Here is a 27,088-nt window from a genome sequence, read left to right as displayed (position 1 = left end):
TGGTCTGATGAGTCTCCATTTCTGCTGCCACATTCGGATGGTCGGGTCAGAATTTAGCATCAACATCAATAAAGCATGGATCTATCCTGCCTTGTATCAGCAGTTGAGGCTGCTGGTGTCGGTGAAATGGTGTGGGGGATATTTTCCTGGCACACTTTGGGCCCATTAGTACAGCCCTGTATACTAAAGTATGTATAGTATGTAAAGTATGTTTGTGTATTTGGCGAAAATAAGCTTAACATGTTTTTTTGCTGAATACATCTTCTCTGTACTCCAGAGTGCACCTGAGCAGTTTACGCTGGAGAAGATTCCCATCACCGAGTCAAAAGTCAGCATGGACGTCAACTTTTCCTGCTCGTCTCCTGCAAAGAGAGTCAACTCAGCTGCTGCAAAGAGTGAGTTAAGAGCACAGTAAGGGATACAGCTGTGGATACCTACATTTATATAGCGTCATTTTTATGACACTGTACAACAATAATTACAGTTTTTGCATTGCTGGGAGGTTGGGGTAGGTAGGCCAGAGATGGTTGCTTAAACTTAAAAAGACATTCCTGTCCCCCCTTCCTCCCGAGACACACAGGGACACAGGGACACACACAAGGCTCCCGACGCTGAAATGGACTCAGAAATCCTGAATCAGCCCTAAAGTAAATGTTATGTGTTTTTAAACTTTGTATTTCATTTAGGACGTTTCTATCATGTAAATCTCTCTCTCGTGCCCTTTTTAAGACACTGTACCAACTAAGAATGTGTGAATCATGTTGATGTATTTATTAAAACTGTCATGTTTAAGTCATGTAATGTTTCTCCTGAATTTAGCATCAACATCAATAAAACATTGATCCATCCTGCTTTGTATCAGCAGTTGAGGCTGCTGATGTTGGTGAAATGGTGTGGGGGATATTTTCTTGGCACACTGTGGGCCCATTAGTACAGCCCTGTATACTAAAGTATGTACATGTTTGTGTATTTGGTGAAAATATGCTTAACATGTTTTTTTGCTGAATACATCTTCTCTGTACTCCAGAGTGCGCCTGAGCAGTTTACGCTGGAGGAGATTCCCATCACCGAGTCAAAGGTCAGCATGGACGTCAACTTTTCCGGCTCGTCTCCTGCAAAGAGAGTCAACTCAAAGAGTGAGTTAAGAGCACAGTAAGGGATACAGCTGTGGATTCCCACATTTATATAGCGTCATTTTTGTGACACTGTACAACAATAATCACAGTTTTTGCATTACTGGGAGGTTGGGGTAAGGGTAGACAATTTAACATACAGTTCGTAGATAAAATTACGTATTGATTTTATAAAGGGGTCTAAGTCTCCTCTACGTGGGTTTATGACTCTTGGTGCCACAAAGCCTGTGCCTGTGTGACACCTCACTTATCTAGAGGTAAGCCAGAGATGGTTGCCCAAACTTCAAAAGACATTCCTGTCACCCCTTCCTCCCGAGAAACACAGGGACACACACACACAAGGCTCCCGACGCTGAAATGGACTCAGAAATCCTGAATCAGCTCAAAAGTAAATGTTATGTGTTTGTAAACTTAGTATTTCATTTCTGACTTTTCTATCATGTGAATCTCTCTCTCGTGCCCTTTTTAAGACACTATACCAGCTAAGAATGTGTGAATCATGTTGATGTATTTCTTAAAACTGTCGTGTTTAATACCGTTAGGTTTCTCCTGCCATTTTACAACACATGATGCTGTCAGGGTTCTGCCACTTTGGTCTTGAAAATTCTTGTTTTGGTGGCAGAGCTCTGACACTTCTCATGTCTGGTCCTGTTTCTGTCTCTGTGTGAGCGCGCGCCGTCGTGGGTGTACGTAGAGTGTGCGCGCTCCTGCTTGACGCGGCCGCGCGCGCGCTCTGCGTCCCTCAGACGCGTGCGCTCTTGTACTCGTGTTTGTGTTTTCGTCTGTCAGCAGCATGGTGTTTCATTCCCAGCGTCTCAGTCTTGTTGGTTTTGGTTTTGGTCGGCGCTGGGATGAAGCATGCATGCTGCATATGTGAGCGCATGGTGAGTGTTTTCATTCATCGTGTGCTCGTGTCTTGCGTCTTTTGTCAAAGCACATGGCTCGGTGTTTACATTGGTCACGTGCTTTTGTCGTGTGCTTCAGTGTTGTGTTATGTGAGCGCATGGCTTGTATTGTCTCTCTGTGTCATGCGCTCTCCCGTCTATTGTCTAGTCCCACCCTCCCTGTTAACCTATATTTAGTTAATTGTGTTCACCTGTGTTTCAATTTACTTTTTTGCTTTATAATCCCCCTCATGTTTTCAGTCCTTTGTGAGTTCGTCGTCGAAAGTTTCCTGTCCTGTTGTGTCTAGCCCTGTCTTGTCCAGCCAGTCAAGTTTGTTTGTTCATTTATTTGTTTTATTAGAGTTTTTCCCCCTCTGGGTTGTTTGTTTTGCCTTTTTGTTTTCATTTTATAATTAATAAAAACCCATTATTGCTGCACCTGAGTCCTCGCTCCTTTTCCCCTCACCGACCGTGACAGTACGAACTCACCAAAACAGAGGACTCAGCAGAAAATGGGTATCTTCCTTTTCCCATCTCCCACTTCTCGTCCCTCTGCATGCCAGCAGAAGGAGCGTTTAGGCAGACTCCTTTCACTCCATCAAGGGGTATCTACAGTGAAGGAGTTTGCATACCAGTTCATCTACGCTGCAGAGGGGCTTGAATCTACAAACACTGCACTGAAGGAGGCGTTCAACGCTGGACTCAACAGCCCCCTTCAGGCCTGGGAGATGGGAATGCTGGGGATTTTAACATTCTGGCAGTTTGTGAGTTATGTCTACCACAGCCAGGGAAATGGTGGCCTGCCTCCACTTGGTCCACCGCCCCTCCCACTTACAGATTGCCAAATCCCCAGTTCTCCGATGACCCACCAACGGAGACGGAGGAGGAGGAACGGGTCAGCCTCACCTGTAGCCCACCCAGAGGTGACTGAACCTGCTGCAGCCCTTTCAGTTACCATCCTGGCTGCAGCATCACTTACTGAGGCACCCGCATCAGACACTGCACCAGTCCTGCAGGCAGTGGAGTATACTGCAGTGTCTGAAGAGGTGGCCAGCTTCCCGCCACCCAGACCAAGGAAGCGTCGGAGGAGAAAGGGCTCCTCCACCACAACGGCTCCAGCCCCAGAGCGCCCTCCAGTGTCGGCTCCAGCCCCAGAGCGCCCTCCAGTGTCGGCTCCAGCCCCAGAGCGCCCTCCAGTGTCGGCTCCAGCCCCAGAGCGCCCTCCAGTGTCGGCTCCAGCCCCAGAGCGCAGCTCAGTGCCGGTCCCAGTCCGGCTCCTTGCCCTGCCGGCGCCACCCAGACGTCTTGCCCTGCCGGCTTCAGCCCGGCTCCTTGCCCTGCCGGCGACACCCAGACGTCTTGCCCTGCCGGCTTCAGCCCGGCTCCTTGCCCTGCCGGCGCCACCCAGACGTCTTGCCCTGCCGGCTTCAGCCCGACTCCTTGCCCTGCCGACGCCACCCAGACGTCTTTCCTTGCCGGCACCACCCAGACGTCAAGCCCTGCTGGCCCCAGCCCGGCTACTTGCCCTGCCGGCACCACCCAGACGTCTTGCCCAGCCGGCTCCAGCCCGGCACCTTGCTCTGCCGGCACCTACCAGACGTCTTTCCCTGCCGGCACCTACCAGACGTCTAGCCCTGCCGGCCCCAGCCCGGCTCCTTGCCCGGCCGACGCCACCCAGACGTCTTGCCCAGCCGGCTCCAGCCCGGCACCTTGCCCTGCCGGCACCTACCAGACGTCTTTCCCTGCCGGCACCTACCAGACGTCTAGCCCTGCCGGCCCCAGCCCGGCTCCTTGCCCTGCCGGCACCTACCAGACGTCTAGCCCTGCCGGCCCCAGCCCGGCTCCTTGCCCTGCCGGCCCCAGCCCGGCTCTTTTCCCTGCCGGCCCCAACCAGACGTCTTGCCCTGCCGGCCCCAGCCCAGCTCCTTGCCCTGCCAGCGCACCCCAGACGTCTTGCCCAGCCGGCCCCAGCCCGGCTCCTAGCCCCGCCGGCTCCCCTCTGGTCTTCAGCCCCGCCGGCTTTAGTTAAGTCTCCTCTAGACCAGCCGGCTCCCCACAGGCCTTCATCCCAGCCAGCTCCCTACAGGCCTCCTGCCTTGGTATCCCAGGCCGATCCTCCTTGGGTTGTCCCTCCTGCTCCACCTTGGAGCATGCCTCTGCCACCCTGGACTGATCCTCCGGCTCCACCTCGGTTCCCTGCCGGGGTCCCTGACCCATTGCATCTGTCCTGGACTGTCCCTCCTGATCCTCCCTGGTCTTGCCCTCCCATCCCTCCCTTGTTTGTCTTGTTGAGTCCGGCTTGGCTTCCCTCCCTCCCCCCCTTCATGTCGTCTTGCCTGTTCACCCCCCTGTCTTGTGTCTGTTGATGTTGCCTGTTTTGTTGTCTTGTAGTGTTTCTTGTCTGTCTTGTACCTTGTTGGATGTACCCTTTAGGGACGCCAGGTGGCGTCCCTTTTGGGGGGGGCTAGTGTCAGGGTTCTGCCACTTTGGTCTTGAAAATTCTTGTTTTGGTGGCAGAGCTCTGACACTTCTCATGTCTGGTCCTGTTTCTGTCTCTGTGTGAGCGCGCGCCGTCGTGGGTGTACGTAGAGTGTGCGCGCTCCTGCTTGACGCGGCCGCGCGCGCGCTCTGCGTCCCTCAGACGCGTGCGCTCTTGTACTCGTGTTTGTGTTTTCGTCTGTCAGCAGCATGGTGTTTCATTCCCAGCGTCTCAGTCTTGTTGGTTTCGGTTTTGGTCGGCGCTGGGATGAAGCATGCATGCTGCATATGTGAGCGCATGGTGAGTGTTTTCATTCATCGTGTGCTCGTGTCTTGCGTCTTTTGTCAAAGCACATGGCTCGGTGTTTACATTGGTCACGTGCTTTTGTCGTGTGCTTCAGTGTTGTGTTATGTGAGCGCATGGCTTGTATTGTCTCTCTGTGTCATGCGCTCTCCCGTCTATTGTCTAGTCCCACCCTCCTTGTTAACCCATATTTAGTTAATTGTGTTCACCTGTGTTTCAATTTACTTTTTTGCTTTATAATCCCCCTCATGTTTTCAGTCCTTTGTGAGTTCGTCGTCGAAAGTTTCCTGTCCTGTTGTGTCTAGCCCTGTCTTGTCCAGCCAGTCAAGTCTGTTTGTTCATTTATTTGTTTTATTAGAGTTTTTCCCCCTCTGGGTTGTTTGTTTTGCCTTTTTGTTTTCATTTTATAATTAATAAAAACCCATTATTGCTGCACCTGAGTCCTCGCTCCTTTTCCCCTCACCGACCGTGACATGATGCGTAGCGCGTGATCGTAATCTATACAGCTTAAATGATTTAATGCTCTGAGTTAATGTCTCTTCGCATGCTTTCGGGCGGATCCTTATTTTGCATATTAGCGGTCCAGAGACAAAGAAAATCTCCCGCTCAAACTTTGCCAGGAGACCATTGGTCAGTCAGTAGTTGACATGCCACCACAGTTTAAAACCCAGCTTCGCGCGCAACTCTGCGTACAAGATCCAAAAGAAGCTTTTCAAAAGGTGCGCCCCCCATTTGAGGGGGCAAACCGCATTTCTGTAACTGCATGGCTCGTCCGAGCCCACGTTTTCTTATTTTTTCAGCAAAGTAAAACTCAGTTTAAAGTTGCGATCGTGTATCCTCCGACCTGCATTGCAAACTTCACGCATCAAGAAAGGACATCAAAGGACTCCGTACCCGAGTGCATCGGAAGAAACTCACAAAAAGAGAGAGACAGAAAAATCCTAAAACTCCAGGTATTTGGTTATGCGTTAAGCCTGTGCCCCTCATCAAAAATGTGTTTTTTGTAATCTTGGTGGTCCTGAATAGTTGTGTGGAACTGAGGTAGATTTGCCATTCTTTTACCTAAACTCTCTAATTCCTCGCTTTTCTGTTTCTTTTTGTTTTTTATATGTTCTATAGATCCATATATAGCCTATATATCTTCAGTATACGTTTGTTCTATGTTTGTGCGTTTGTTTGTTATATGTCAGACTAGTCAATAAATATACTTATAATCACGTTGGATTGTATTGTTTGCCTCACAGAAAAAGTCACTGAAACGATTGATTCCTTGCTACAAGCTATAATAAGTTAATCAAAACTTATAAATGATTGATCTACAAGGAGTAGTAATAATTCCCTTTCTAAGTAAATAGATTATTACAGAGTCCGCTCAGGCAAGCTGGCGAGGTCTGTTTATATGTATTTGCTCAAATTAACAACAAGTTAATTCAGAATATGAATGATTAATAATAATTTGTTATTATTGATAATAAATATTCATAATCTCAGAGTGCGCTTGGACGAGGGGGGCAGAATCATAAATATATATATATATATATAACCAAATTGACAGAAGGGTGAGCCGGAATATTAATAATTAATAATAACCGGTTATTATTGATTATTAATATTCATAAATGGAGCTAATTTCGATACAACATTAATATTATACCAATGGGCAGTTTGATAAATCAATGGGCAGTTTGATAAATAATATGAATTATACACTGTGTAATTACTGTTTTTGCATTACTGTGAGGGTTGGAGCGTTGAAATCAAGTCAACTTTATGGTAATGAGCAATGACGCGGTTCGGCGGCAAGCAATCAGAATGTAGAAATTCACAGATTGAGAAGAGTCCAGAAAACAATCTGTGAACTTTGGTTCCGACCACTCTTGTTCCCAAGGCTTTGATTATTACGCCAGATTTCCAATTATTTCCAATGTTTTTCTTACAGGAACATACATTAAAAAAAGTTACTGGCGAGTTTCTGATGTGCATGGATGATATATATATTTATTTTTCTTTAAAAAAAGCGAGAATCTCATGCGACAAAACAGAACAGTATTGCTGCTTCAGGATATTTCAGACATATGGACATGTTGGAAAATTAAGTGAAGCAAAGCCACACCACAAACTTGATCTTCCATTGTTTATTGAATTTGATAAAAAGTGTGCAACATCTTCACGCTAGAAAGCATGTTTTATGTGGTAATGTAACTGATATGATATGATATGATATGATATGCTGCAACGGCGACCTTTGACGTTCTCACCACCTTCTTCGGTGTGAATGCACAGTTATAGGACTGAATGTAATGTTCAATATGAGAAAGGTAAGAATGACCGCTATGACCAATACAGTAGTCCCTGTGTTAAGGACATTTTGTGTTCAAATGTTCATTTATTCATTCATTTCGGCTTAGTCCCTTTATTAATCTGGGGTCGCCACAGCGGAATGAACTGCCTGTACAAATATTTGATAATGCTAATTACATTTTTTCTCTCTCTTAGTTCCTCTCTGTTCAAAGCTCCATGGACTCGAGTGATGGTGTATGGATTCAGTCATAAAGTGCAGCGTAATGGCCAGCTGAACCTGATGGGGGCCGTGTGTTTCCCGCTGGACGCCTCTCCGTCCAACACCGGCCTCACTTCTCCACCCACAGCCAACCAGTATCCTAGCATCATTATCCCCACCGACAAAGTGCACGACAAATTGGGCATGTCACATTCTCTTACATACAGTGGGGGAAAGAAGTATTGAACACGTCACCATTTTTCTCAGAAATCATATTTCTAACGGTGCTGGAGACTTCAAATGTTCACTGCATGTCGGTAACAACTAAAGAAATCCATATATACAAAGAAAATAAAACCAATTTTATTTTATTCATTAAATGATGTGCAATAAAATGAAATAACGCAGGGAAAAATAATCGAACACATGAAGAAATGGGGTGTAGAAAGACTTGGAAAGCCCAGACAGCAGCTGAAATCTCTCAGTAGTTCTTTAGCAACCTTCTGCCCTTCCTCAGTGTAAATGAACATCAGCTGCTTCAGTCTAACATCTACATTAACAGGAGGATAAAGATGAAACCAGGGTGGACATTTCAGCAAGACAGTGATCCAAAACACAGCCAAGGAGACTCTCAAATGCTTTCAGAGAAAGACAATCAAGCTGTAGAATGGCCCAGCCAATTACCTGAAACAAATTCAATAGAAAACATAAAATTAAGCTCAGATTTAATAGACGAGACCCACAGACGCATCAAGATTTTGACACTCTGTTGAAGTCTATGAGAAACTCACACCTGAGCAACGCATGAGGCTTCAGTCTCCATGTAAGAGGCGTCTTTAAGCTGCGATCACCAAAAAAATCCTTTTATATAAAGTATTAAATACGTTTCAACAGTTCAGTACTTTCTCCTTGTGTTGTTTCATTGTTATTACACAAAACTCATATTTTTTGCTTTTGTTTTATGTTTATGTTTGTATTGTTTGGGTTTTTACCAAAATCTGGTTCAATTCCATGTCAGCAGCTCCTTTAGAAAAACATGACGTGTTTAATACTTATTTTCCCCACTGTACATTTATTTTATTTTAACAGTGATCTGCATTATTTTGCATTCTCTAAGTGAACAATCAGATTCATTAAGACCATTCCTGCTGACTTTAGCTCATATCTATATTTCTGTCCACAGGCGTGTCTCCCCCTCCTGGAGCAGTGCTGGTGTTGCACTCGTTGCTTCTTGAGTTTCCATTGTCGATGGCCTTCGCTGAACAGCTGCTAACCTACAGTGTAGGAGAAACCATAGAGCGCTCTGAGGATGAGCTGGACACGGTGCCCACTTCTGTGCTCATTCAGGTCGTGGAGCTGCTAGGTGAGTTATGCTTCTTTAATTTGCTCTGAGTTTATACAACCAGGAGTGTATAAACTCAATCCTGGATGGCCGGTGTCCTGCAGAGTTTAGCTCCAACCCTAATTAGACACACCTAAACCAGTTAATTAAGCTCTAACTATTCTAGAAACTTCCTGGCAGGTGTGTTGAAGCAAGTTGGAGCTAAACTCTGCAGAAAACCAACCCTCCAGGACCGAGTTTGGGCACCCCTGCCCTAGACATTATATGTTGCATTCAACACACTGCTGTTTTGTTTATTTCTACAGTTTGTTTTCCTTTTTATTAAGTCTTGAAGTGTCTTAAATGTGCTTTTATAGTGTTGTCACGATACTGGAATTCGGTACCAATCAATACTGAAGTTTTAAAAACAACCAAGGCTCATTCTGAAAGCGTAGTGCCATGGACGTTTCTGTACACTGCGAAATACGTCCCGGGAGGTACTTATTATTGCATTTTTTGTTTTCGCAAATCCACAAAAGGCCTCTGTGTACGCTTTTTATGATCTCAAATTTCTCGAGTAAGTTCTCCCTCTAGTGCCGTTTGCTCCCACTGTACACGCTTAAACCCACCGGAGGCCACTGTTGACCGACCCACCCTCCTTTTTCCCTAAACCCAACCAATTTTTTGATTAAACCGCCCACTTACTTACTTTCCTAAATCCAACCAATAATTTTCAAAAGCCGTCCAGAAAAAGAAAAGCCCTCGTCGGATTTTTACCATGTTTTTGGATTTTACCACATTCTCACCCTGTTATTCACTCATTTATTTTATTTTTTGGATTCTGTTTTTGTCTTACCTGATTTCTTGAACCGCTCCACCCTGGACTCGAATCCCGCCATCGTCGTCTGGCGTCTCAAGTCCGTTGACGTACATGACGAGCTAACTGGACAAACTAGTTGCGGTGGGAAAGCCTTCCACAGTTAGCGTTTGTTTAAAATAAATTTAATGCAGCCATACCATACGTACCTCCGGCTACATAATTCGCGGTCTCCAGAAACGTCCACGGGACTATGTTTTCAGAACGAGCCTGTGATTCTGTTTAAAAACGTCCATTTCACGCTAACATTTGAGCGCCATTGAGCGCTTTCTTAAACAGAGCTGATTTGCCATTGTGTTTACATGCTCAACAGAAATGACTGCAATTGGCCGTGAAGGTCATCAGTTTACCGAACTCACCGCTGTTTACTGAGTGTAACCACATATACTGGGACACTGTGTTTTAAAGTCACATCCATCAGCTGATTTGTCTATAAGCTGACATATGAGTGATCCGCTGATGAATCGCGGCTTTAAAATGCTCCAGTGTAACACAGATAACATATACAGTTATTTTAAACACTTTCTATGGTGCTTTATGAAAATTCAAAGGGTTTTCTTTAAAATGATACCAAATTTTTGCATTTACACCTCTGCGTGTGGATTTTGGAAGCTTTTAAATTTGGGTAGGCAAAATCCAGGTGGAAATCTCAAAATAGCACTGGGGTTTAAGAGGTTAAGGAAATCTTATTGCTAAGTGTGACCGATTAAATATTTAAAGGTGCAGTATGTAGTTTTTACCACTATTCACAACAAACAAAGGTGTAGTTTGATGACTGTGTGATGGGTGCTTTCACACCTAGACTTTTGTTTCGAAAAATGTCTCGTTTGCCCAGTTAGCACTGTTTGTTTCGCATATGTGAATACAGCAATCACGCTCATATCCGCCCCTAAACAATCGGTCTGAGATCGCCTGAATGAGGTGGTCTCGGCTTGATTTAAATGAACTCTGGAGCGGATCCATTGTAGTGAGAAAGCGATACGATTCGAGCCCGGCTATATCACAGTGTTTTATGGATATGTAATAGGCATATACACGGCTTTATAAAGACAGAATTATGAGTAGGGCGGGAGGTCTTTCCAGACATCCCAAGTCTCCCGGAAGTCACCCGCACAGTGGACCCTCCCAGTCCACAAATACGTTGCGCCCTGTTTAATCCCTGTTAATCCCTGTTTTCGGAACAAATGAATCTGTTCACAGGTGTGAAAGCACCCTGAGTGTGGAATCATGGGAGTTGTGGTCTTCTTTATTCTACAGGACTTATGTTGATGAGTAAAGTTATTCAACACTATTAGTATTAACCATTCAGCACAGAAAAGCAGCAGAGCTTTTATTATGCCTTAGTCCTACGCTTCTGGTTCCCCTTCGGGGGGAACTTCAGCACTATAAGTGGATTTGATTGTAAAATCCACGCATTGGGAGGTTCGGTTCAGAAGCTACTCGTCTGAAAGAGTATTGAACGGGCCAATTAAGAATGAATTGGCAGCGCAAGCCTGCGCAGGTGAGCGGCATAAGCAATCAACAGAGTATATAAGCTCACCTGGCGCAGCAGACGCTATCCTTTTCGCTTCAGAGACTTTCTGATCGAGTCGATGAGGGTTCCTCCTGCTGTGACCAGCGATTCTGAGCGAACGAGAGCATTCTCCCGGTCCAGAGTGTGTACACGCAGTGGCAGACGGTCGAGCTGGGTTTCTCCCTTGCCTGGCGTTCTTTGGGTCCGGTCCTCCAGAGCGGTGCGTATAAAGTTGCAAACTTCACAGAAAGAGCAACACAGTCGTGCAGCACGTCCTTATCAGGACGGCGCTCCGACTGTGCGTTTCTGGATGCGGTGGTTTCCTGTCCTCGGATGATGGGCGCGGGCACTGTGTTACATGTCTGGGGGTCCAGCATGTTCATGCGCTGCTCGCGGGCAGTTCATGTCGTCATTGCGATGCCATGACTGTTGCGCAAGATCGCGGTTAGCCTTTGCAAAAAGGCGAACCACCCCAGTTGTCCCCTGCTCTGCAGCGGGCACTCGGGCAGATCTGAGGGTTTCAGGGAGAGATAATCCGTCGCCCACGGGCCCGCGGACCTCCCGCTCCTCTAAGCGCTCCATCCAAGCTTCGGGCGGGGGAAGCGATCCGTCTAACAGATGGTAGCCCTTACGCCCGATGACACCGGAGACCAGATGTCCACCGCGGCATCGGAGGGTGGGCTTTCATTGTCCGATGATGATCCAGACCCGCTCGCCCCCTTCGGGCTGGTGAGCGATGTCACTACGGATCCTGAAACGGACATGTGAGCCGTGCTTTCCCGGGCTGCTTCGGCCGTGGGTTGGAGATGGTTTATCCCCCAGCTCCGCGGCCGGACCGACTAGAGGGGCGTTCCCTTCTTCCCGGAGGTGCACAGTAGGCTCACGCGGTCTTGTAAAGCACTTTTTTCTGCTCGTGCTGCGTGTTCCTCCACCCTAACCACTCTTGACGGTGAAACAGCCAGGGGGTATGTGGCGATTCCTCAGGTTGAGTGCGCGATGGCGGTAAATCCGCGCGGCGCCTCTTCTTGGCGGGTTCGCCTCGTCTCCCATCCAAAGCCTGTAAGTTATCTACCTCCCTCGGAGCTAGAGCTTACATAGCTGCGGGCCAGGCTGCTTCCGCCTTGCATGCGATAGCCACCTACCAGCGCTACCAAGCGCAGGCGCTGGCCGAGCTGCACGAGGGTGGGTCCAACCCAGGCTTACGAGCTTCGCACCGCCGCCGACTTAGCTCTTCGGACTACTGAGTCCGCTGCGTGTGCGTTGGGGAGGACGATGTCCACATTAGTGGTCCAGGAGCGCCACCCCTGGCTGATATGCGCAAAGTCGACAAAGTCCGCTTTCTTGACTTCCCCATATCCCCAGCCAGGTTCGGCGACACTGTCTGTGAATTCACCCAGGAATTCAAGGCGGTGAGAGAGCAGTTGGTGGGTGATGTCTTATCGGCGGTCCGTAGCCCGCTCCGCCCGCCGTGCCATTCATACCTGCTCCTCGCCGAAGGCGCCCGCCTACGAGAGCTGCTCCGCCCCCGCACACGCCTCCGGCGAAGCGAGCGCGTCGGGCACCTCGGAAGCAGGCAGCCCCCCTGCCCAGAACGCCGCTAAGTCCGGCAACGGACCGCGAAGCGCCCCTGGGACAGGCCATCTGGAGAAGAGGGAACTTGCTCTTTCCCCGCTGGAGGGCGGGGCCCCATTTCCAACGGCACTTTTTACTGCCATGAAAACATTATGAAAGGACACTTTTCACTTCCCCAGATGTGACAGCCCGAAATCTGCCAGTCTGGGACGCTATGCTTTCTAGCTTGCAGATTCGGTGCGTTTCGCCAGTGGCTCACGAGCGCTGGGAGGACGGTCTCCTTTCTCCCACCCCTCGAGCCTCCCCTCCGGAGCTCGGGTTTGGAGTGAGAGCAAATATCTCACCTCCAGCTTTTCCGTGGGACCCGCGAGCTTCCCGGATCAACACACCCACTCCGCGCTGCCCCACTGCTGGTACGTCAGCGATTGTAGCGATGAGTCCATTAGCGAGAGCTCTGCCTGCCTGGTTAGCGCGGGCCAGCTCTTCGCGGTGGCTCATACGCACAATCAGACTCGGCTATGCGATTCAGTTCGCGAAACGGCCCCCCAAGTCACGGGTGTGTATTCACCAGGGTCAGCCCCCTGTCCGCCCCTGTCTTGCGAGAGGAGATTGCTGTCCTCCTGGCGAAGGATGCAATCGAGCCGCTCCCTCCAGCCGAGATGTGAAGCGGGGTTTACAGCCCACGCTTCATCGTGCCCAAAAAGAGCGGTGGGTCACGGCCAATCCTAGATCTGCGCGTTTTGAACCGCTGCCTGCACAAGCTGCCGTTCAGAATGCTCACGCAGAAGCGCATCCTCAGGTGCGTTCGTCCTCTGGGTTGGTCTGCAGCATTAGACCTGATGGACGCGTATTTCCATGTCTCCACTCTTCCTCGCCACCGACAGTTTCTGCGGTTTGCGTTTGAAGGTCGAGCTTGGCAATACAAAGCCCTCCCCTTCGGGCTCTCTCTGTCTCCGCGGGTCCTCACCAAGCCCGCGGAGGGTGCCTCAGCGCCCCTTCGGCTCGCGGGCATCTGCATACTCAATTTCTTTACGACTGGCTGAATTGCCCTCTCTTTTGATTATGCACAGAGTTGATTATGCACAGAGACAAAGTGCTCTGGCACTTCCACCTGTGGGGGTTTCAGGTCAACCGAGAAAAGAGCAAACTCGCCCCCGTGCAGAGGATCTCTTCTCTCGGGCTGGAGCTGGACTCGGTCACCATGGCAGCGCGCCTCTCCGGAGAGCGCGCTCAGCTGATGCTGTACTGTCTGAGAGAGCTCGACAGTAAAATAGTGGTCCCACTGAAACTAAATCAGAGGCTCCTGGGGCATATGGCATCCGCAGCCGCTTCATGCCGCTCGGATTATTCTATATGAGACCACTTCAGCACTGGCTTCACGATCGAGTCCCCAGACGCGCATGGCACGCGCGCGCACACCGAGTCTCTGTTACTGCGCTGTGTCGCCGCGCCCTCAGCCCTTGGAGCGACCCCTCGTTCCTACAGGCCTGGGTGTCTCTAGAACAGGCGTCCAGTCTTGTTGTCGTTTCAGCAGACGCTTCCAACACGGGCTGGGGGGCTGTGCGTTGCGGGCATGCGGCTGCGGACCTGTGGAAAGGTACCCAGTTGCATTGGCATATCGCCTGGAGCTGTTGGCAGTGTTCCCCGCTCTCCACCGTTTTTTTCCGGTGTTGGAGCGGCAACACGTGCTGGTCAGGACGGACAGTACGGCGGCGGTGGCGTATATCAGCCGTATAGGGGGTATGCGCTCTCGCCGCATGTCTCAGCTCGCCCGCCGTCTGCTCCTCTGGAGTCATCCGCGGCTGAAATCGCTGCACGCCATTCATATTCAGGCAAGCTCAACCGTGCAGCCGATGCGCTCTCACGGCAGCCTTGCGTCCTGGAGAATGGAGACTCCACCCCGAGTCTGTTCAGCTGATATGGGCGCGATTCGGAGAAGCCCAGATCGATCTGTTGCTTCCCCCGAGATCGCTCATTGCCAGTTGTTCTTTCCCTGACCGAGTGCTCTCGGCACGGATGCACTGGCTTACAGCTGGCCTCGGGGCACGCGCAATACGCGTTTCCCCCAGTGAGCCTGCTCGCGCAGTTACTGTGCATGGTCAGGGAGGACGAGGAACAGGTTGCTGGTTGCGCCCCTCTGGCTCAACCGGACCTGGATGTCAGAGCTCTCCCTCGCGATAGCCCTCCCCTGGCAGTCCCTTCGAGAGAGCACCTACTCTCTCAGGGACAGGGCACCACCTGGCACCCTCGCCGATCTTTGAAGAGATTTTTAGACGCGAGGAAGACTTAGGTAACCTCCGATTGCGGTGGCTAATACCGTCACTCGGGCTAGAGCCCCCTCCCCGAGCGCGCCTATGCCCTGACGTGAAGTCTATTCACTGAATGGTGTGTCTCTCGCTGAGAAGACCCCCGTAATTTGCCAGATCAGCGTTGTGCTTTCTTTACGCCGAGAGAAGTTGGAGAGCAGGCTGTCGCCCTCCACACTCAAGGTTACGTGGCTGCCATCTCCGCTCTCATAACGCGGTGGCTGGCAGCACCGTGGGAACGCATAACCTCATCATCCGGTTCCTCAGGGGCGTTAAGCGAATTAATCCACCCCGCCCCCTCTCATGCCCTCTTAGGACGCTACACAAGCCGCGTCAGATCCCTTCGATCCTCGACTCAGTATATTTCTGTCCCTGAAGACAGCTCTGCTGGTCGCGTTGATATCGATTAGAGGGTCGGGGACCCGGAGGCATTTTTCGGTCAGTGACTCGTGCCTGTAATTGGGCTGGCTTCTCTCACGTATGAGACCCCGCCCGCGATATGTGCCCAAGGTTCCTATCACTCCGTTTTAATACGAGGTAGTGAGCCTGCAAGCGCTGCCCTCGGAGGAGGCAGACCCAGCCCTTATTTATTGTCCAGTTCGCGTTTTGCGTATTATCCGGACCGCACTCAGAGTTTAGATCATCTGAGCAGCTCTTCGTCTGTTATAGCGGTCGGCAGCAGGGAAGTGCCGTACCGAAATAAGTTCCCACTAGATTGTGGATGCCTTTCTTTCACTATCAGAGCCGAGATGAGCCGCGTCCCCCGAGAGCGCGTGCGCACTTCACTCGGAGCTTCGCATCCTCTCGAGCGCGCGCACGCGGCGCCCCTCTAACAGACATCTGTAGAGCTGCGGGCTGGGTGACACCCAACACATTTGCAAGGTTTTACAATCTGCGAGTGGAGCCGGTTTCCTCAAGGGTATTAGGTAACCCTTGGTGATTGAGGAAACAATTCGGTAGGGTGTTGAAACACGCTTGCTGCGCCATTTTCCCTAACACGGAGATACGTGCGCCTTTTTATCTGTCAGTAAAGTTCCCCGTCAGGTGAGCCCTGCAGATTCCTCCGTGGCCCCCAGCACTGACTCAGCGGAGGAGTCACTTGCTGGCCCACTACGTTGTAGGTCTGCCCGCTGGTCAGCCCGCGTTTTGGGTAAAGGTGCCTGCTATGCGTGGTCCCCACTAGGCGATCCCATATGCTTATTCAGCCACGGTTAAGTCCCCCCCCCCTGGGCGGACCCGTGTCTTCCCTCCCCGCTAACCACTCTTTTGCTATGCGTACTCCCCCTTTTTAGGGCTAGTCCATATGTAAATTCTGCCATCTATCCCCCCTTGGGTAACGGATGGCCTCCGCAGCGTCCTCCCTATCGGGATTGCACGCTTCCCAACGTACTGTCGTATTTTCCTAGAATTATCTAGATGCTCACGACTTCCCAAAAAATATATATAAATCCGTAAAACTTCTGTTGAAGTAGGATAAATTAGGGCCAGGGACACGTTGGAGGACCGCGCCCCCCATGATGTGGGTGCGTCACGCTTGCTTGACTATCTCCTCATCGGGGGTGTTGGTAAGGTGCAGTCATTATGGCGCTTTCAATGGGCTCCCAATGCGTGGATTTTACAATCAAATCCACTTATAGTGCTGAAGTTCCCCCCGAAGGGGAACGTTCGAGGTTACTAAAGTAACCCTTCGTTCCCCGAGGAGGGGAACGGAAGCACTATACTCCGTCGCCATAATGACTGTCCCTTAGCTGTTGAAAGTCTCTTCAGCTTAAAAAGGATAGCGTCTGCTGCGCCAGGTGAGCTTATATACTCAGTTGATTGCTTATGCCGCTCACCTGCGCAGGCTTGCGCTGCCAATTCATTCTTAATTGGCCCGTTCAATACTCTTTCAGACGAGTAGCTTCTGAACCGAACCTCCCAATGCGTGGATTTTACAATCAAATCCACTTATAGTGCTTCCGTTCCCCTCCTCGGGGAACGAAGGGTTACTTTAGTAACCTCGAACGTTCTTTATCTTGTAGTCACATGGAGAAGCAGCCCTTTTTTTATCAGACTAAATACATGTTAGGCTTCTGTTATAATGCTGCTATGTGCAGTTGAATAAAACACACAACATATTAAAGCCTCGCTGCTGTTTCCCTGTTTTCTAGAAAACCAAAGCAGAAATGTGTGTGATGACATTAGCATGAACACACAGCACACATTAAATCTATCTCAATGTCAATATGCTACAAAAAATTTGTTTGGATAATGTATGTACATAAGACAGCAAAATATATAACACTGTCCGAGTGGTTTTTGCATATTTTAATGAAAAATCATACATATTGTGCCTTTAAGTTCATACTAGCATTCCTTATCATATAAAAATGCAACTTTTCTTATGAAATGCTGTATATAATAGCAGTTTATGTGTGATTTTATCATGTACTGTAGATCATATGATAAATGTTGTTTCTCCAGAACTGTACTGAGTGAGAAAACAACCGTCCTCAAGCCAAAATCTCCAGAGAAGACCAAACCCGATGAAAAAGACCCTGAGAAATCTCCTGCCAAAAATCTTGAAGGTCATTAATTTTACTTTTCTGATTTCTGATTTTATGTGGAAATTATAAACACAAACCTCATATATGCTCATCTAAATGTAAAAGATGTTAAAGGGACAGTTAAATACTGAAAATTCCTCATCCGCCACTTGTTTAAAACCTGTTTGAGTTTCTTTTTTCTGTTCAGTCAGAATTATTAGCCCCCCTGTCTATTCTTTCCCCAATTTCTGTTTAACAGAGAGCAGATTTCTTCAACACATTTCTAAACATAATAGTTTTAATAACTCATTTCTAATAACTGATTTATTTTATCTTTGCCATGATGACAGTAAATAATATGTGACTAGATATTTAACTAGGCAGGTTTGGGTAATTAGGCAAGTTATTGTATAATGATGGTTTGTTCTGTAGACTACCAAAAAATATATAGCTTAAAAGTGCTAATAATATTGACCTTAAAATGGTGTTTAAGAAAATTAAAAACTGATTTTCACCTGATCCTTTGATAGTCCTCTTTGATGTATCTCTTGAACCAGATTTGACAGTGCGTGACAGCAAGGTTCTTGCCTTTACCACAATTCTAGCCAGACGTGCCATACTTTTAAAATGGAAACACACTTTTTCCCCCACACATGACAAGTGGATACAGGACATTTTTTACTGTATCAGACTTGGAATGCTGAGATGCTCATTGCTCACTCTCTGGCTCATTAGATTCCTTTTATAAGATTTGGGATTCCTTTCTTGACTACATGAAAGGCCTGCCTATTACACCTGGTGCTGGCAACCTGTAACATTTGCCATTTTATCAGAAAGTTTTAATTAATTTTATTATTATCATTTTTTGTATTTATTTAAATGCATTATTATTATTTTAATTATTATTATTTATCCCATCTGTATCCAGTTACTCTGATGTCATGTTCTAATGTATTTAATTTTCTTTTTTTGGTATTTATGTATTAATTTATTTGTTGAGTTAATGAACGAGAGGTTAGGGGGTGGGATTGTTTATGGACAATACATTACTGTTTACCTCTCAATATTTATTTTTTATTTTTTATGCAAAAGACCAAAAAAAATTGAAATAACAAAAAAAAAGCTTTTATTCTAGCCAAAATAAAACAAATACGACTTTCTCCAGAAGAACAAATATTATCAGACATACTGTGAAAATTTCCTTGCTCTGTTAAACATAATTTAGGAAATATTTAAAAAAGAAAACAATAAATAAAAGAGGGCTTATGATTCTGACTTCAACTGTATGTGTCCAATAAAAATTTTCAGGAAGTCTCTCAATATCTAAATATACACTCCACTGCAAAGGCTAATAAAAACGTAAATATGACTAAAAATTAGACATGATTGTTGTTACACATAACTGGGCACATAAAAACTGACATCTAAAGGTTGAACTGTGGTTTTGCAGGTGATTTAGTGTATTTCGAGCCTGAATTCATCAAATAATAATTAAATACATAATAAAAATTATTATGTATACATATGTAAATGTATTCAAGTTAATTATAATAATAATAATATAAATATAAATATATACACACACACACACACACACACACATACATACATACATACAGTTGAAGACAGAATGATGAAGCCAATTATTAGCCCCCCTTTAATTTTTTTTTTTTTTTTAAGTATTTCCCAAACGATGTTTAACAGAGCAAGGACATTTTCACAATAGCCTGATAGTATTCTTTCTTCTGAAGAAAGTCTTATTTGTTTTATTTCAGCTAGAATAAAAACAGATTTTAAGTTTTTTTCAGGTCGAAATTATTAGCCCCTTTAAGCAATATTTTATTTGATAGTCTACAGAACAAACCATCGTTATACAATAACTTGCCTAATTACCCTAACCTGCCTAATTAACCTAGTTAAGCCTTTAAATGTCACTTTAGCTGTATAGAAGTGTCTTGATGAATATCTAGTCAAATATTATTTACTGTCATCATGGCAAAGAAAAAATAAATCAGTTATTAGAAATGAGTTATTAAATCTGCTATGATTAGAAATGTGTTGAAATAATTTTCTCTCCGTTAAACAGAAATTGGGGAAAAAAATAAACAGGGGGATTAATAATTCTGACATCAACTGTATACACATACATACATACATACATACATACATACATACATACATACATACATACATACATACTTTATTTCTAAGTATATACAGAAGATTAATAAGGGATATGGTGTGAGAGGTGAATTTTACACCCGTGAATATTATTATTTTATCAACTCTATTCAGTCAATTATAAATCACTCTTGCAGGTAGGTTTAGTTCTGTGACTGAATATCTTCAGATAAGAAACTGTTCCGCACTCAATCCTTCATTAAATAAACTGAAGCAGCTGAGGAGACAAAGGTTTCTGTTAAAAGCTTCTGTAAACCAACAGAAACTGGTTATTTTTCAATAGATGTATATGTTAAAACTTTAAAAATACCAACACACACACAGAGAAAGTCAATGTTTTCAGATTATTTTATTGGCTTGACAAATGTTCCATATGTATCTCCAAAGCATTTGTGATGCTTACATTAAATAGGACATATAAAAACAATTGACATAGTAGTGGTGGTTTTTCTAATAAATAATAATTAACAGCACATTAACAATCATCTGTAGGATAAAACAATAGTAATAAATAGTTTATCTAATAGTCAACAGATTAAGATTCATTTATAAACAATTTAGAATCCTGTTTGTGTGCGCACACACGCGCTCCCAGCTGATGGTTGCTTAGCAACGACAGTCATAGAATGTGTTCTAAAGTAGTTCTATGTTAAAACAGCTCATCTCAGTTTGCCAGCATTCAGGACGGTGACTTGGTAAATCACACAGTTACTGTACGAATAGACAAATCTGTGATTGTGAAGGACTCGTTCGCTATGGATTCTTACTATAATCAGTCTTCAGACAACCCTCATCACGAGTGGTCATCGGTTGTTCTGACTTTGGACCCAGATGTGGACGAACAAGAACTGATTGAGTCAATGAAACAGTTCAGCCAAATCCACTCTTTGGATTTTTCTTTTGATGAAGACACTAATTGCAGACACATTTATGTGACTTTTGAGCATTCAGGACGGGACCAGCAACCAGATCCTGTGGTCCCCACGAGCCGCTTTATTGAGCTGAAGACACTGCTCGTGAGCAATCTGCACCCAATGGTCACCGAACAACAGCTTATTGAAAAGTTTGGTGCATTGGGGTCCATCTCGACTGTGCAAGTGTGCAGAAACAACATCATCTCTCCTGCTTATGCCTTTGTGACTTTCCATCATCGACGTGATGCAGTGCGAGCACAAAAAGCTCTGAACTTCACTGATTTACTGAATAAACCTCTGATCATCATGTGGGGCCCAGACAAGACAATTGAGGTCCTCTCAGATAATGACAGCAGCTCTCCAAGACAAACAGAGGAGAGAGAGACAGCTGGAGAAACAGAGGAGAGAAAGACCAGTGAAGAAACAGAGAGAAAGGCTGCTGGAGATACAGAGGAGAGAAAGACCAGTGGAGAAACAGAGAGAGAGGCCGCTGGAGATACAGAGGAGAGAAAGACCAGTAAAGAAACAGAGAGAGAGGCCGCTGGAGACACAGAGGAGAGAGCGAACAGCGAGTCTTCATGGGGAAGAAGGATCTCCAACAATGTGAAAAGTGCTGTGAAAGCTGCGGTGAGCAGTCCAGCAGCCTGGGTCGGAGTCGGCATAGGTGTCTGTGCTGCTTATGCCTACTTCAGGAGCAGGAGCTAGTGTGGACACATTCTAAAAGGTAATTTCATCTCATTTAAGTGACATGACATCTGACTGAGCTTAGTAACACTTCTGGAACATGCTGTATGTCACACACACATATGTATATATAGAATTCTCTGTGGGTCAGAGGTCATGTTAATTCATACTCAAATTCAGCTTCATTTAGACATCGACACTGATTTTCTTGACTCTGTTCTCTTCCAGACGAGAAGGCCTGCCTCACGATCTCCACTCATCATCCCCAGAGTGACCAATCACTGCTCCAGAAAGAACTTGATTTCCCCAGCAGGCCAAACACTTGCAATAAATGTGAATTGAATAAACTGTCTTGTGTGTGTCTCATTCAGCAGTAAAGCTCAGCCTTGTAATTTATATTCATCCAAGAGAAGCATAATAGCACTTTGTTCCAGACACAGAAGTAAACGATAGGATTTTCTTCACATCTATTGATGTGTTAGACAATAACTTATAGAACGTTTGAGAAGAAGGACTGCATCAAAGAACAATCAAATGTAGAATTGCAAATCAGGATTTCAATTATAATGTACAGTGGGTTCTAATAATGTCTGTACAGGAAGATATTCTAAAGAACGTCGGAAAAAAGCAGCTGTTGACTTCCATAGTATTTTTGGTTCCTACTATTGTGGGTTTTTTTCGGTTCCACTTTATTTTGATGGTCCATTTGAGTATTAGTAGACTGTCTGCTTAATATCTGCTGATTCTGCTCCTTCAACAGACATTTAACTGACTGTAAGAAACTTTGCAAGTGCATGTCAACTTACCCTAACCCCAACCCAACAGTCTAATGAAAATTAGTTGGCATGTACTGTAGATACAATGTAACTTAAATTCGACAAACTGACCATCAAAATAAAGTTTGGCTGTTTTTCTTTTACAACATTTTTCAAAATATCTTCTTTTGTGTTCAACAGAAGAAAGAAATTCAAGGTTTGAGACCACTTGTGTGTGAGTGAATGATGAGTAAATGTTCATTTCTGTGTGAACTGTCCCTTAAACGCTGGCTTAAAATATGTGATTTGTTTAAGAAATGTGGTTAAACATGCATGTTTCAGTGAAAATGATTTGAAGTATATTGTATGATGTAGATATTGACTTGTTGCCACCTATTGGCCTTAAGTGATGCAGTCTTAAAGGGGACCGATTATGCAAAATCACTTTTATAAGTGGTTTAAACAGTTGTGTGACAGCAGTGTGTGAATAACCAATGTGCAAATTACAGGGGGTTTGGGGAGGGTTTGACCTCCTCCAATATTGCTTGATCCCCTCTGAAGGACTTTAAAACAAGATGTATGAGAGGTGGGTCAGCACGTTAATAGTATCGAGTCTATAAAACGTGTAACAACAAAGAGAAATAGTAAAGCGAGGAAATAGAGATTTCAGGTAAAAGAGTGACAAAACTTTCAGTTCCACACGCACCATTAAGGACCACCAAGATTATAACAAACACGTTTTTGATAAAAGGGGCACAGCTTAATCGCATAACTAAAATGACCTGGACTTAATGTCTGGGTCTCTCTCTTTATGCTTCCGTCCTGATGAAACTCCTTTGATGTCCTTCTTGATGCGTTGAGTTTGTAATACAGTTCGGAGGAACGCGATCGCAAACTTTAAACTGAGTTTACTTTGCCGGAAAATAAAGAAAAGCGTGGCAGGAAAAAGTCCATGCGGCTTAGAACCTTTTTGTAAGATCTTTGTTCGGGGCTTTCTCTCCGGGATGTTTGGGGAGAAGTCTGGTTATACCTGCGGGTCACGTGACAACCCGTTCAGCATTCTGACCAATGATTTCAGGACAAAAGTTTGCGTGCGAACCTTCCTTTGTCTCGAGGCTGCTCGTATGCAAATTTGAGTGTCCGCCCAAAGCATGCGGACAGGCATTTAATACAGGGGATTAAAGCATAAAGCAATGCGAGTTATGGTCTTGCTCTATGCATCATGTGTTGTAAAATGTCAGCAGAAACCCATCGGTACCAAACATGGGGGGTTTAAAAGTACATCAACATGATTTTTCACATCCTCATATTATTTATGCTTTAAAAAGGCCTAAAAGGAACAGGCATACAGGTTATAAGAGAGGTTACACAGGTAAGAAAAGTCAGAAATGAGATACAAAGTTTACAAAACATAACACCTTAGTTTTGTGCTGGTTCAGGATTTGATGAGTTCATTTTCTTTCTGTCGGAACAGCCTCGTGGATGTGTGTGTGTGTGTGTGTGTGTGTATTTGGGCAGGAATGTCTTTGATGTGACAGACCTATCTCTCCAGTCTCCCTAGATTACTTAAGCTGTCGCGAAAATCCAGACTTCTTGGAGCCAGGAGTCGTAAAACCCTCCTGTCGACTAAAGCCAGACCGTGATAAAAATCAATAAGTAGTTTATCTGTGGACTGTACGCTACAGAAGACAATATGTTTGTGTGATTAATTGCAAAACAAAAAGTGTGATTAATTAGTTTTTTTTTTTTATCGATTGACAGCACTAATGTTTTTTAAAACTGAGAATGGTACGTACAATGTTTAATAATGTGGTTCCTAGTTATTTGGTAAACTGTTTTCAAATGGTGAGGCAACAGCATTCATACAGTACTAGGGGTTTAGATTTTAATATTTGTTTATTTAAATTAAGAAGTGTAGTGGGAAAAAATACGTTTTTATATACAAGTGCAAACATGTGGATTACCAAAATCGGTCAAGGAAATAAAAGACTTAAGGAGGTTCAGAAAAGCTATGAAAAGATGATTGTTTGATGAGAATAATTAGTTTGCATAGTGGACGAGGATGTTTTATTTGATATGTTACTTGATTGTGAATAGGGTTGCAGCTGGAAGGCCATCCACGGCATAAAACATGCTGGATTAGTTGACGGTTCATTCCACTGTGGTGACCTCTGATTAATAGAGGGACTAACCCGAAAAGAATAATGAATGAATGAAGGAATAATTGTATTTGTGAATTATTTTGTTCCTGTTAAAAAAGGTGGAGGTCCTGTTTGTTTTATTCATCATCTTTATTTTGAAGCCATACTTTGTTTTATTTAACTGTGAGGAATGCAATGGAAACAAGTCCAGGGCTTTATTGGGTTTTTATCCTCGACAGTTTTTATTTCAAAATATATGGGATTCTTGTACTTTTGTACAGCTTGTCTAAAATCTGTCAAATAAAATCAAATTCAATTTAATTTAATTCTAATAATGAATAAAAATAACTAATTATATAACTTAAATAACTAAAAAAAGTATCATCAGGTCTTAATGTATTTCCTGGTCCTGAGAATGTTGATACCAATTATGCCATAATCAGCTTCTTTTTTTTTTCTTTTTTTTTAATATATATGGATATGGTGCATTTTCTATTTACATGCCGGACTTTGTTAGTGTAAAAACTGAACGCTTCACTAGTAAAAACAGTTAAACAGAGCATCTGCAGCGCGTCTGCATGCCCAAAAAGCCAGCAGAAAATGGAGCTTTGAGATGGACTTTGCATTGGTGCAGTTTGTGAACCATCTCAGCCGTCACCTGGCCATCACTCCTGCCCGTCTGCATCCACATGAGGTTTACCTGGTCGCCAGCAAAAATGGCGCCGATCCTGAGGTTGCGTGTCGGTTAAGCAAGTCCATCTCTGTGTTATCTTGTTCACAGATGAAGAGTTCAGATGCAAAAGCCTCTCATGGGCTGTCTATTATTATTATTATTATTATTATTATTTTATACAGCTGAAGTCAGAGTTATTAACCCCCCTGTATATTTTTCCTGCAATTTCTGTTTAACAGAGAGAAGATTATTCCAACACATTTCTAATCATAATAGTTTTAATAACTCATTTCTAATAACATATTTCTTTTATCTTTGCCATGATGACTGCACATAAGATTAGACTAGATATTCAAGACTCTAGTAATCAGCTTAAAGTGACGTTCAAAGGCTTAACTAGGGTAATTAGGTTTAAGTTATAATTTTGTAACTCATTGTATAACAGTGGTCTGTTCACAATCCAAGCCAAATATAGCTTAAGGGGCTAATAATATTGCCCTTAAAATGCTTTTATTCTAGCCAAAACAAAACAAATCAGACTTTCTCCAGAAGAAAAAATATTATTGAAAAAAATATATTAAAAAATTTAAAATTCCTGAATCTGTTAAACATCATTAGGGAAACATTTAAAAAAGAAAAAAAAGATGGATGTGCAGTGAATGTGATCGTGTCCCCACAGGTGTCCCAGTGGAGAGTTTGCGTCTGCGCTTTGCTCTTCTACAGTCTCTAAACAGCAAACTTGAGAACTTCTTTCTGCCTTTAGTGGAGCTGAGACTCACACAGACCTACCAGAACAGCATCGCCACGCATCTGTGCAAGGCCAAAGGTCAGTATTCAAATAACAGGCGTTATAATATAATCTTAATTATTGTTAATCCGGTAACACTTTAGAATAATGGTCCACTTTTTAATGTATTTAGTAATGTCGACCAAGGATGAATAGTCTTGTAAAGTATTTATTAATCATTGTTCATCATTTACTATTGCATTATTTATTTATTCATTTTCCTTCGGCTTAGTTATGGAGTTAGATTTGTTTCTTTTTTTAGTTCAATCAAAAATATTTAGTTTTAAAGAAAAATTTCTTACGTAGTAATTAAAAAATAAAAGATTTCCAGTAAAAAACACCTTTAATTAAAAAACTTATGTCAATGATAATAAAATATTTTGGTGACAAAGTCGCTAAGTTGGCAACACTGCTGGTGACTCCGGTCAAATCGCGAGAAAACGTAATGGCCAACCTGTGCATCCCGCCCACTGAGCTGCAGTTTTCAACTCGTAAAACTTTTCAACTCGCAAGCAAAGATTTTAGCAAAAGCAGAACTAATGAGCACACAATGAATTAATCTGGTGGTAACTGCATAAAATGGCAATAGTTAATTTTTTGCAGTGTGAATTTTTTATTTTAATATTTTTTTATTATTTGAAATCTTTTATTTTTTAATTGCATTGTACCTAATTATGGTCAAAAACTTCATGTTTGTTTGAATAATAAAGACACAAAATTTACCTCAGTGTACATGGGTTCAAAACTTTCAAACTCACAAGCAAAACATTTCAACCCGCAAGCAAAGATTCTATATGTGCAATAAATGACAGCAGAACAGTCTGGAAAATCAATGAGTGTGCAATGAAAATTGTGGAAACTGCATAATAGGACAAGTGTATTTAGTATTTAAAGTGAGTTCGGAATAATCTGATTGGCTTACCAATGATTACAGAGAGACCAGCCGCGATCAATCATATCACATGCTCCTCTCGAAATTAGTTTATGCAACTTCACTTAGTGTGTGTGTGTGTGTGTGTGTGTGTTTCAGGGAGCTGCTGCGCTGTGAAAGTGCTCTGGCGCGTCTGTACTGCCGCATGGCCCTCCTCAACATCTTTGCCCCCAAGAGTCCTCACACATTGACACACCTCTTCCACATCCCTGCAGTGCGTGACATCACACTTGAATATCTGCAGCTCCTGTCCAATCAGCTGCTGACTCCGCCTCTGCCAGGTGATGTCATACCAATATGTTGAAGAGCACTATTTTACATGCATAACAGCAATGTTAGAAGATTTATAAGAATAAAGTGACAAGATTTTAAAATATTTTTTGAGAATTTATTAATATTTACTAATGAGCAAAAATGATGTAAATACACATATTTGGAAATTAAGCTTTTTTAAAAGTGTTTAAGCATATTTTAGCTCTTCACTATAAGGTCCCATTAGTTAATGCATTAACTATCATTAAATAGCAAAGAACAATTCTTTTGTTTTACACTATATATTAGTGTTTATTAAGATGCTAAATGTCATGTTTGAGGGAAAAAGTTTTCTTT

The 27,088-nt window shown here is 44.4% G+C and overlaps 2 protein-coding genes across 4 annotated transcripts in view; both read left to right on the top strand.

Annotated features, from left to right (window-relative positions):
• LOC101882892 (probable E3 ubiquitin-protein ligase HECTD4) overlaps window positions 1–26,854 on the top strand; it is a 63,855-nt gene extending 37,001 nt beyond the window's left edge. For 2 of the 3 annotated variants that reach the window (XR_012397233.1, XM_073936036.1), the window contains 2 exons: window positions 25,441–25,587; window positions 26,579–26,854. Coding sequence is in view for 2 of the 3 variants with exons in the window: in XM_073936036.1 (XP_073792137.1) it covers window positions 25,441–25,587; window positions 26,579–26,670 (239 nt within the window). In the remaining variant the exon portion in view is untranslated. Of the gene's footprint in view, window positions 1–277; window positions 396–572; window positions 648–819; window positions 923–25,440; window positions 25,588–26,578 lie in introns of those variants that run through there. The other variant, XM_073936037.1, reaches the window with a different exon arrangement.
• zgc:171310 lies at window positions 20,241–21,539 on the top strand. Its single transcript, NM_001102646.2, is given in 2 exon segments — window positions 20,241–21,232; window positions 21,421–21,539. A coding segment is annotated over 1 exon segment (864 nt). The 5' UTR covers window positions 20,241–20,349; the 3' UTR covers window positions 21,214–21,232; window positions 21,421–21,539.
• Window positions 26,855–27,088: the final 234 nt, after the last annotated feature.

The sequence above is a fragment of the Danio rerio genome, chromosome 21 (genome assembly GCF_049306965.1).
Source record: "Danio rerio strain Tuebingen ecotype United States chromosome 21, GRCz12tu, whole genome shotgun sequence".
NCBI lineage: Eukaryota > Metazoa > Chordata > Actinopteri > Cypriniformes > Danionidae > Danio > Danio rerio.
This window is presented reverse-complemented; position numbering and strand designations above follow the sequence as displayed.